The 12,484-nt window shown below is 44.2% G+C and overlaps 1 protein-coding gene across 1 annotated transcript in view; it reads left to right on the top strand.

The window, feature by feature from the left end:
• LOC116946279 (glutamate receptor ionotropic, NMDA 2C-like) overlaps positions 1-12,484 on the top strand; it is a 287,976-nt gene that overhangs the window by 186,914 nt on the left and 88,578 nt on the right. Inside the window, exons 8-9 of the mRNA XM_032961325.2 lie at positions 1,599-1,752; positions 3,952-4,077. Of these exons, the coding sequence (XP_032817216.2) occupies positions 1,599-1,752; positions 3,952-4,077 (280 nt within the window). The remainder of the gene's footprint in view (positions 1-1,598; positions 1,753-3,951; positions 4,078-12,484) is intronic.

Genomic DNA, 12,484 nt, shown 5'->3' with positions numbered 1-12,484 from the left:
ATTGCTAAGCCATCTGGCTACCATGAGAGATTCGCTCATGAGGCTATCCACATATACAAGCACAGAGACAATTTCAACCGAGAAGATGGATTCTGGCTTAGCAATCATTGGAAAGATTTGATAAACCATTTCAGGTCTTAATTGATTGTTCATGCTTACAGTGGCTTTCAGACAGCATACATTAATTTTTCGTCTCCCTCCTCTTTTCAGAATATAGATGGACTAGTCCTTCTAAATAAACTGCCAAATCGCTGCGTGTGGCGCTGACGTTTTTTTATAAATAAATAAATACACCGTTTAAGAATAAATAATTTAATGCAAACCGACACACCTGATGACGACCGTTTGTGTTATGGTCGAAACGTCGTGAGAATTTTTTTATTGTTTTATATATATTTTATTATTTTATTGTTTCCCTTCAACGTGACTTTACCGAAAGAGCTAAGAAGTCGTGATTTTTGTTTTATTTTTTTACCTACATGAATTTACCGAATAGAACCAAAGAGTACAGACTTCAAATGTCACATTGAGGCTTATGGGAACAATTAAGACTACAAACAAGACACAACAAATGAGGAAAAACTAAAAAACATGGGAATATGAAAGAACAAACAAGTGATTATGATAATTGTTTTTTACCCTTTTATCTGGCAACAAAACCGACACCTTTTTTTACAAGGAGTCATGTTTGCATTGACCACAATACCTGCAGTCGGAATGCAAACAAAAAACATTACTCTGATAATGTATGCACTGTTCTTGTAATTGATTGGTCCACACCCGAGACAGATTTCCTTAGAGCCTAGTCTCACATGGTGTTGGACCAGATGATGCCTAAAGGCGCACAACTCAAAGACAATGCACCATCAGAGTTTGAGAGCTCGGGGTAAGCATTTACACTATTGGAACCTCCTTTGCCAGTAGCAAAATACGATAAAAAAAGGTGTCAGTTTTGTTGCCAGATAAAAGGGTAATTTTTTATCGTATTTTGCTACTGGCAAAGGAGGTTCCAATGGTGTAAACAAGTGATTGTTGAATCAAATCGGGTGTGTGCTTTAATCAAGGCAGGGGTGAATGGATAGGTGGATTGTTCAATGGCGACCTGGTGTCGCGTTCAATAGCGACCAGGTGTTACGTTCAAGAGCGACCAGGTGTCACGTTCAATAGTGACTGGGTGTCGCGTCAATAGTGACCAGGTGTCGCGTTCAATATTGGCCAAGTGTCACGTTAAATAGTGACCAGGTGTCGTGATCAATAGCGATCAGGTGTCACGTTCAATAGTGACCAGGTGTCGCGTTCAATAGCGACCAGGTGTCACCTTCAATAGCGACCAGGTGTCACGTTCAAGAGCGACCAGGTGTCACGTTCAATAGTGATCAGGTGTCGCGTTCAATAGCGACCAGGTGTCACGTTCAATAGCGACCAGGTGTTACGTTCAATAGCGACCAGGTGTCACGTTCAATAGCGACCAGGTGTCGCGTTCAATAGCGATCAGGTGTCACGTTCAATAGTGATCAGGTGTCGCGTTCAATAGCGACCAGGTGTCGCGTTCAATAGTGACCAGGTGTCGCGTGTTCTGTGCAAACGCGGGATTGCAGGTGGAGCAAAAGAGAGCGCACATGGCGGTTGGCTCACTCACTATCAACGAGGAACGCTCGCAGGTGGTTGACTTCTCTGTGCCTTTCGTGGAGACCGGGATAAGCGTGATGGTGTCCAGGAGCAACGGGACGGTGTCACCCTCTGCATTCCTCGGTGAGACCTCCACGTGATCTTCTTGTGTCCCCTTCCACCCTCACCCTGTCGAGAGGGAAGTCTTTCAAATCCAAGTTCAGATGTTATTTGTGATGCAGAGTGTGCACAAATTGTGAGTTTTACTGGAGGAGGATGAGAAAGAGCAGGAGCGGTGGTGCAGCGGTTTGGCGAACTTTGCTAATAACCATTTCTCGTTCCGATGATGGATGTGTATGTCATCGGTTTTTCTTCTGATTCTGTAACTGATGACGTACGTGTACATCATTGAAAAGGAACCCCGCAGAAAAACTAAAATTAACTAAACTTAATCAGTACCGAGGCTCCCACAAGGCCATGCGGGAGGGCGTGTGGGACGGTTTGGCACTGGCTACCGTAGAGGAGAGCATTCGTGCCACTACGGTTCTCTGTGGTAAGTACAGTGGCTTTAAAAATGACGGTGCTACGCCTCTATAAATAAAATTAAAGCTGAGCCGTTTGTGCGTTCCGAGATCCAGAGAGGTTAACAGGGACACCCACCCTGCAACATTCCGACGTCTCGGAATGGGAAAGGGTTAACCATGGTCACCTGAGCAGGTCCTGGGCATCACCTCTTGACCAACTCGCACCGACTCCAGAAGTAGCTATGGCCTTGGAGTAAAGGGTGCAAACACAGAGGGCAATAGGAATTGAATGGCAGCCAGGGATATGCAAGTTGGAAGCTTTGGAGGGAGAAACGTGTACTGCACATGTAATCAAGGAGTCGAGAATGCCTCTCAATAAATGAGGCGCATGCACTTTGCACGATGAGGCTGGTTACCAAGACAGGCGTTGGTAGTGGCACCCAGGGGTTGGCGACCCATGGGAGGACCTGCATCCAGATGGTGTGAACCGTTGCCGTAAGAGCAGACCTTTGCGGCCACGTGTTAACTGTGCAACAGAAGGGAGGAATCAATAGTGAGATGCGGTGGCATCAAAGAAATCGGCCGTGTTGGCTTCTTGATTTTCTGTAATAATTCCCGAGTCCAAAAGATGAGAGACTACATCTTTTGATTCGATATAAAAATAAACTTTTTTTTTTATATTTGACCAGGTAAGGTTTTTTTTCAGAAGCGAACTGACCATCACAAATGATAGCTCAACAAAGTGGCTATTTATTAAATTTATGGCACCCAAATACTCTAAACACGTTTCTAAATCTGGAGGGAGAAATCGGAGAACCCGGAGGAAAATCTACATGACCACGGGGACAGAGACATACAAACTCCAAATATACAGCAGGCATCAGGGTCGGGATCGAACCCATGGCCTTCATACCAGACAAGGAAATTAACATCTCGCCACCGTGTAGAAATGGAGAATAGTGCCTGTGGACAAAGCCATACTGGTTTCCACACATTTTTCAGTGGCTTCACAGAATCGGACCGGCAAGAGTCCTGAACATGATGTCAGGGTTACCCTGTCGCGGTGTATCCACGAGGCAGCGTTGTCACTACAGTGCTCGCTCAATCACCAAGCCGTGTTAACGTATATCGAATTAAATACCATTGAATCAAAGTGCACTCAACTATGGACCCCCCAAACCCACTCTGCCTGTCATGTATAAGGAGTCGCACTGCAGACTCGATGCTTCAGTCTGTTTTGTTAGCCGTGGTCTGTTTTTAGAGGTCCACATCTGTATTATGCACGTCCTGTATTGCTATAGAGGACAATAAAAAAACAACTTATTCAGAGTAATGACAAAACTATGCTCCCAACATATTATTAAGAAGTCTGCGAATCAGTTCATTCTCCGGTAAAAAAACTAAACTCCCATTTTGGAACACCTGTAAAACCCTTGTGGTGCACTACATGCATCATCTGCACCATGCATGCGTTTATGTATGCTGGCACACACGCCTCTGTCATTTTTTTTTACAATTTGACAGATTTACTCCCAGGGAACACTGTAATGTTTGTGCATTTGTACGCAACTGGCAGATGTATGGTAGGCATCGAATGATGCCTCGACTGCACTCGCACATAAAAAATAACCATTATCTTAAGGCAAACTCGGATTTTATGCAAAAGCAGCCCACTTATCTTGCCGATGCTTTTTTTCGCGGAGCATTGCACCATTTGATCGGAGAGGGGCCCTGTAGCCTCGCCCCACGAGCGAACGCACGAACGAACGGACGAACGAACGAACAAATCCCAAGATATTTTTTTGTGGTTTCCTTTCAGAGCCCTTCAGTGCTGCCGTCTGGGTGATGATGTTTATCCTCTGCCTCATGCTGTCCGCCATCGCCGTGTGGCTCTTCGAATACCTGAGCCCAGTGGGGTTCAACAGAAACCTGGCGAGTGGGAAAGGTAGGTGATAATAAAGCAAAGCAAGTGAAGAAATCGCGATGATTGTCACGGAAAAAGTACATCCTCACATTTCCTACTGTGCATCAGTCGGCAACTGTGATTATTTTTCTTTCGTGGCAAAGTCAATCACAGTTTCATGATTACAATTTTTTTTTCGGATTAGGTCATCGTGCAAGTACAATGTCAAATAGGGCCTATGCATCGTCCACCATCGAACACAGCCAATCAAATCGAGTTGTCACGTGTGGCAAATGCACCCCCTGATTTTGTTTTCAGCAAAACCGGTTACATTGAAAAGCAATTAGAATGTAAAACTAAAACAAAAAAACTAAAACTAAACTATTTTTTTTATTTACCAGGTAAGGCCCACTGAGCTAAAATTTCCTTTTTCCAGAAGCGACCTGGCCACAAATGATAGCTCAACGAAGTAGCTTATCATGTGGATATTTGTAGCAGACAAATACTCTTAAGCGCACGTTGTTTCTAAATGTGGAGGGAAAAACCGGAGGACCCGGATAAAAATCCACGCGACCATGAGGAGAACATGCAAACTCCAAATATAGAGGCGTCAGGGTCGGGATCGAACCCACGGGCTCCTGCATACCAGGCAAGGTAGTTAACATCTCGCCACGCGTTATGCACAAAATTTCGCTGGAGGATTACATCCAGCATCACAGATATTAGCCACGAGCTCAGAGCTCGAGGACTTTCAGTGTCACCGGTTTTGCTGAAAAACTAAATCGATTGGCATGTTTGTCCAGGTGACAACTTGATTTGTTTGGCTGTGTCGGGTGGTGGAGGGTTATAGCTCTAAATGATGTAATTCCCAAATGACAAAGTCAGTTGTGAAAGCCTACATCTGAAATTATAGCTTCTTGGATTTAAAATAAAAATAATGGGACAACCCATAAAGCTTGAACGTAACAGTGATAAGTTGAAGACCATGTGATGGAATTTTGCACAAAAGCTTTGCATGCAATTTGTAAACATTGCATCATTTGGTGTAAAGTCCGAACGTGGGCTTTCTGTGGCCGTGTTATGGAAGCGGCGTAAAGTGCAGTCCAACGCTTCACTCTCTACATGCACACAAAGACAAAGATCCCCCTTATAACCATAAAGACTTGGGGCAAGTGCTGTTATTGAGCACCTATGAAGGCCGGCACAAGAGGTTGGGTGGCCAGCACCACGCCTGGCTGCCTTTGTCTCCCTTGTGATGATGTTTGCACACTGCACCAGGTACTCATTTGAGGCTAAGTTGACCTAGAAGAGGCTCAGGACCAGTTCAGATAATCGTCACTGGTGTTGGTGGTCGTGAGCAGGAATCGAACTCGGGTCCCTGGGTTCGTAGCGCAGCGAGCTAACCAGTGTACACACACGCACTGTTCACCCCTGCAAGCAAATTCAAGTGTTCAGCACTGAGGATTGGGGAGCCTTTGCGTCACTTCCCTATGCGGAGGGGGAGGGGGTGTGGAGGTGGGGGGGCTACTTTACAAATTCGGTTGCTGCAAATGGAGCCCTGCACACTCACGCACGGCTGCTTCGGCGAGCACCACACACAACAAATAACAACACACCATTCACAGCCGCTGCAAAGCGAAGAAAAGCCTCAATACTCTTTGTTTTTTTCGGTAAAGTCACGTAGATAAAACAAAATCAAAATTAAAGAAAACAACTAGATCAAATCACGACGTTTCGGAGGCAATACAAGCTTCCGCTTCAGGTGGAACAGTCACAGCAAGATAGTTGCATCAAGTGATGAGCTCTGAGACCCTCGAGCTTATATACAGGTTAAGGTAGGGGGGAGGAGCCAAGCAGGGAACGACGACGAGGCCAAGTTAATCCGTCTTTTGTTATGTTGAGGGTTCGGGGGAAGCGGTGGTTCACTGCACGAGGGCAATGAAAAATGGTAAAAAAGGCTGTGCGCTTATAAGATAGCTGACGTTTTGACTTGGTTTATGACATCTTTCCAGTGGTTGCTTAAATTAAAACCATCCTCTCGGTTGAAGTTGTGTCTATGTTTGTAAATCTTGATGGCTTCATGGACAAATCTTTGGTAATAACCGGGAGGTTTGCATAGTACTTTGGTATCGGAGAAAACAATGTCATGAGATCCCGCTGTATTGAGACAATGATCAGCCACGGCCGAAGAATTCGTTCTGCCGTGTTTCAAATCTGATTTGTGCTCGCGAATTCGGTCAGAAATATGTTGTTTCGTCTCCCCGATATAGCAGTCACCGCAGATACAACTTAATTTGTAAACACCGGGGTACTGTAAGTCAGGAATGACATCCTTTACGGATGGGATCAGATCACGGATTTTGTGTACTGTATTGAACCGATCCTGGATCTTGTGTTTGTTTAGAATTTTGGAAATCCTTTTGGTGATGCCTGCTATGTATGGCAGTGTGATGATTTTGATTGGAGTGTCAAGTGGTTGCTTCCGTATGGTAGGAGAAAAAGCTTGGCGGATGATACGGTCAGAGTAACCGTTCATCTTGAGGGCTAGATGTACATGTTTCAATTCACTGGTCAGGTGGTGTTGGTCAGAAATGCAATGAGCTCTATGGTATAATGTTTTGATGAGAGCATTATTTTGAGCCAGGTGGTGGTGGGAATCAGGCTTCAAGTAGGAATCTGTGTGGGTGGACTTCCTGTAAACAGAATGTCCCAAAGAGCCATCAGTCTTCCTCTCAAACAGAACATTCAAGAATGGCAGCTTGCCATTTTTCTCCACTTCCATGGTGAATTTGATGGAGGGGTATCTGGAATTGATGTGGTCTAGGAAATGGTTCAAAGCTGGGAGGCCATGTGGCCAAATGACGAAAGTGTCATCCACATATCTCTTCCACAGGGAAGGACGAAGGGTGGATGTCTGAATGGCGTCTGATTCAAATTTCTCCATGAAAACATTGGCTATCACTGGTGACAAGGGGGGACCCATAGGGGTACCCTCATTTTATTTGTAGAAAGTGCCATTCCAGGAAAAGTAAGTGTTGGTGAGGCAGTGCCTAACCAGCGCAGGTACATCAGGGTTCAGTCCATGTTGGACCAAATCCTCAATTATTGTTATGGTATCAGGTACTGGGACCTTGGTGAACAGAGAAACAACATCAAAGCTGATGAAGATATCGTCAGGAGATAGTACAATGTCTTTGACCATAGAAACCAATTGGGTTGAATTAAGTACTGCTGAGGTGGTCTTGCCAGTGAAGGGGAGCAGAGTATCCGACAGAAAACGGGCTAGCTTGTAGGTAGGGGAGTTGATCATGGGCATGATGGGTCGTAGTCGGGTACCTTCTTTATGGATCTTGGGAAGACCATAGAATCTGGGAGGTCTTGCAGCGGAGGTTTTTAGGGAGGGACGTTTGGTTGGTTCGATTTGGGAAGTCGAACTAGTGATGATCTTGTTGGTTTTTATTGTTAGGCTGTTAGTAGGATAACTTTTAATTTTTGAGTAACTCCCATCATTGCGTAGGTCCTGGATTTTGTTGTTGTACGAGTTTTTATCCCTAATGACATTGGCATTGCCCTTGTCGGCCGAGAGGATGACTATATCATCCCTTTTTTAAATTCGCGAGTTCAGAGTGTTCGTCTTTGCAAATATTGCTGATGAGTTTCTTAGCATTCTTGAGAATGTTGGCTATTTCAGCTCTTGTAACGTCAGCTTGGATGTATCCTATGCCTTTGAGGGCTACATCGACCTGAGAGATGATATCCTCTACTGATATATATGTTTAGGGGTGACAGCGAAATTTAGCCTTTTAGCCAGTACCGTTTTTAGATTGTCCGAAATCGGGATGTTACTCTGATTGATAACGATTTTGTTAACATCCAGTTTTGTGATGTGTGGTTCTGGCCTCTTCTTTGATAGGAGGCTGAATTTAGCGATCAGGTTAGCTTTGTATTTAACTGACAGTGAATCAGCAGAGGCAGCAGTCATGTTGTCAACGTGGTTCCAATCAGAAGGGGACATTTTTGTGTTAGCACTAAATGTGATTGTAGGAGAGTCCTGTCTAAACTATCGAGTTCAAATCGGAGTACTCTTATTCTCTCTGAGATTAGTGATAGGCTAGCATTAAACAGAATCCGTTTAGAGTTCGGTGTAGATACAGCAGCAGATGTGAGTGTGAAAGCGATGGGTATTACCTCGTTATCGCGGCATCTTTTGAGGAAGGTTAGCGTCTCGATGAGCTGTGACTTCTTATCTCGTTGTCTGTTAAAAGCTCTAACAGATAGGTGAAAACCTTCCCCGTAGAGGTCATTGATTCTAGATTTGAAGCTTTCGTGACTGCAAGGATTCATACTCTTTGGTTTTGTCGGTAAAGTCACGTAGATAAAACAGAATAAAAAAAAGAAAACAACTCAATCAATCACGACGCTTCGGAGGCAACACAAGCTTCCGTCTTCAGGTGGAACAGTCACAGCAAGATAGCTGCATCAAGTGGTGAGCTCTGAGACCCTCCACCTTATATACAGGTTAAGGTGGGGGGGAGGAGCCAAGCAGGGAACGACGACGAGGCCAAGTTAATCCGTCTTTTGTTATGTTGAGGGTTCGGGGGAAGCGGTGGTTCACTGCACGAGGGCAATGAAAAATGGTAAAAAAGGCTGTGCGCTTATAAGATAGCTGACGTTTTGACTTGGTTTATGACATCTTTCCAGTGGTTGCTTAGTTGTTTTCTTTTATTTTGATTTTGTTTTATCTATGTGACTTTACCGAAAAAACCAAAGAGTATGAATCCTTGCAGTCACGAAAGTTTCAAATCTAGAATTAATGACCTCTACGGGGAGGGTTTTCACCTATCTGTTAGAGCTTTTAACAGACAACGAGATAAGAAGTCACAGCTCATCGAGATGCTAACCTTCCTCAAAAGATGCCGCGATAACAAGGTAATACTCATCGCTTTCACGCTCACATCTGCTGCTGTATCTTCACCGAACTCTAAACGGATTCTGTTTAATGCTAGCCTATCACTAATCTCAGAGAGAATGAGTACTTGGATTTGAACTCGATAGTTTAGACAGGACTCTCCTATAATCACATGTAATGTTAACACAAAAAATGTCCCCTTCTGATTGGAACCACGTTGACAACATGACTGCTGCCTCTGCTGATTCACTTTCAGTCAAATGCAAAGCTAACCTGATCGCTAAATTCAACCTCCTATCAAAGAAGAGGCCAGAACCACACATCACAAAACTGGATGTTAACAAAATCGTTATAATTCAGAGTAACATCCCGATTTTGGACAATCTGATAACGGTACTGGCTAAAAGGCAAAATTTTGCTGTCACCCCTAAACATATACCAGTAGAGGATATCATCTCTCAGGTCGATGTAGCCCTCAAAGGCATTGGACACATCCAAGCAGACGTTACAAGAGCTGAAATAGCCACAATTCTCAAGAATGCTAAGAAACCCATCAGCAATATTAGCAAAAACGAACGCTCTGAACTCGCGAATTTAAAAAGAGGGATGATATATTTCGATTTAAAGCTTTCGTGACTGCAAGGATTCATCTTCTTTGGTTCTTTCGGTAAAGTGCACTCCAGCGCTGTCCTCCAGACAGTCTTGTCCCTTCACCTGATGAAGGCCGCCTGTGTTGTGGCCGAAACGTCGTGAGAATATTATTGTGTTATTATATTTTATCAATTTATTATTTATTCTCATTCTACGTGACTTTACCGAAAGAACCAAAGAAGAGGGATGATATAGTCATCCTATCAGCCGACAAGGGCAATGCCACTGTCATTATGGATAAAAACACATACAACAACAAAATCCAGGACCTACTCAATGATGGGAGTTACTCAAAAATTAAAAGTGATCCTACTAACAGCCTAACGATGAAAATCAACAAGATCATCACTAGTTCGACTTCCCTAATCGAACCAACCAAACGTCCCTCCCTAAAACCCTCCGCTGCAAGACCTCCCAGATTCTATGGCAGGGGTCGGGAACCTTTTTGACTAAGAGAGCCATGAAAGCAAAAAAATTTGAAATTTATTTCAGTGAGAGCCATATAATATATTTTAAAAGTGAATTCAACTAAATGTCAGTATAATAAGCCTCTGAATTTATTCTTTTAAATAATGTTGTTATAACACTCACCATTAATGCGACTTCTGGTGCTGCATGGATTTGCTGATGTCTTTGTAGTCGGGTTGGTACTTGGTGAGGTTAAGCTTCATGCAAGCGTTGAGGCTTTCATCCGTTAAACGTGATCGTAGGTTGGACTTGATGTTTTTAAGATGTGAGAATGACTGCTCACATGCATACGTAGATCCAAACATGGTCAATACAGCAATACTCACACGCTGCAGTGTGTGGTATGTGACAGGAAGCGCGTTCCAAGTTTTGAGAATCAGCTGGTCTTCGGGTTGGAGTTTTTTCATTTCTGTCCACATGTGCTTGCTCGCCAACTCCGCTTTCTGTCGTGTGATTCTTTCCAAATCTTCATTCAGTGACTTGAACTTATTCACCCACATGTCTGAGGCCTTCAGGTCAGCCACTTCTGCTTCAAAATCTCTGACGGAGACACCAGGGATGTAATTCAGGTCGGCTGTGTTCAGTGAACACTCGTTTGGATGGGTGATGAACTTAAAAAGACGAGTGTGCTCACGAAATTATCCAAAGCGTGCTTTGAAGGACTGTAGGAGACTGGATGTGCAGCCAGCTAGCTGGTGGAGATCAAGGTTTTGAATGGGCTCACTTGCTGTGCATGCATCTTTAAATTGGCTCAGTTTTTCAAAATGTAGTAAACGACCTGTTTCAAGATCCGTGATGAAAAGCTCCAGCTTGTTTTCAAAAGCAAATACAGCTTGTTGAAGGGATAACACTGTATTTCCAATGCCTTGCATTTTCACGTTGAGCTGGTTCAGATGTTCAGTCAGATCTACGAGATAGTAAAACTTGAGGAGCCACTCGGTGTCGGCTAGCTCAGGATGCCCGACGCCTTTCATTTCAAGGAAAGTCCGGATTTCGTTCAGGCAAGCCGCAAAACGGCTAAGCACCTTCCCTCTTGACAACCAACGCACATTGCTATGCAAAAGCAGACCAGGATAGTTATTTACAACTTCATCCAGCAGTGTTTTAAACTGGCGATCATTTAAGGCTCGGGCAACAATAAAGTTGATCACACGAATGACCAGCGACATCACTTCGCCAAACTGCCTGTCACACATCTGAGCACAAAGTGCCTCCTGGTGTATAATGCAATGGAAACTTAGGATGGGTCTATTTTCATGTTCACGGAGAAGCGCCACAAATCCTTTGTTTTTCCCCACCATACACGGAGCACCATCAGTACACACTGAGAGAAGTTTATCCATAGGTAGACTTTTTTCTTGAGCAAACTCCATGAAAGACTTGAATAAATCCTCACCTCTTGTGGACCCTTTTAATGGCAGAACAGCAAGACTTTCTTCGCGCAGTGTGTCACCAACAGCATATCTTGCAATCACGCTGAACTGCGACAAATGGCTCACGTCTGTTGACTCATCCAAAGCCAGAGAAAAGAACGGCGCTGCATTTATGTCCTTCACTTGCGTTTCCTCCACTTTGTTTGCCATTACGATGGTACGATCATGAACAGTTCTTGCCGACAGAGGCATGTCTTGTATCCGTTTGATTATCTTGTCTTTGTTCGGAAGATCATCAAAAAGTTCATTGGCTACATCCAGCATGAACGTTTTAGCATACTCGCCATCTGTGAATGGTTTTCCGTTCCTCACTATTGCTAAAGAACCAGCAAAGCTAGCCGAATTATAGTCACCTTGCCGGGTCCATACGCGGAGTTGCTGCTGGCTAGCTTGCACCCTGCTCAGAAGCTCTTGGCACGCTTTCTTTCTGCTGTCTCCCGCAGGGTATTTTGATGCAAAGGTAGCGTGGCACGTGTCGAAGTGCCGCTTTACATTCGACCGTTTCAACGATGTAATTTTGTCATTGCAAATTAGACACACCGCAGAACCCGCTCTCTCCACAAAGGCGAATTCTTCGGTCCATTCGTCCTGAAATGTACGATACTCGTCGTCTTTTTTTCTTTTCGCCATCTTCTTCGTCGAAGGGTTAGCTTTGAGCTAATGACCGAGCAGACGCAGTCTCAGACTGATTCAAAAGGGGGCGTTTACCTGTTTTACCCAGCAACGGCAAACGTAGGCCAGTATCATCCAATTAAAATAATGGACAATTGCTCCTGCAGCCCTGAACAGGACATGCGCAGTGAAAAATCGATGGATGGATTAAATCAAGTGAGAATATTTTGTTTTATCTGCGAGCCATATGCAATCATCAAAAGAGCCACATCTGGCTCGCGAGCCATAGGTTCCCGACCCCTGTTCTATGGTCTTCCCAAGATCCATAAAGAAGTTACCCCACTACGACCCATCGTGTCCACGATCAACTCCCCTA

Source organism: Petromyzon marinus, chromosome 26 (genome assembly GCF_048934315.1).
Source record: "Petromyzon marinus isolate PM22_M1 ecotype Great Lakes invasive population chromosome 26, UKy_Petmar_22M1.pri1.0, whole genome shotgun sequence".
Lineage (NCBI taxonomy): Eukaryota > Metazoa > Chordata > Hyperoartia > Petromyzontiformes > Petromyzontidae > Petromyzon > Petromyzon marinus.
This window is presented reverse-complemented; position numbering and strand designations above follow the sequence as displayed.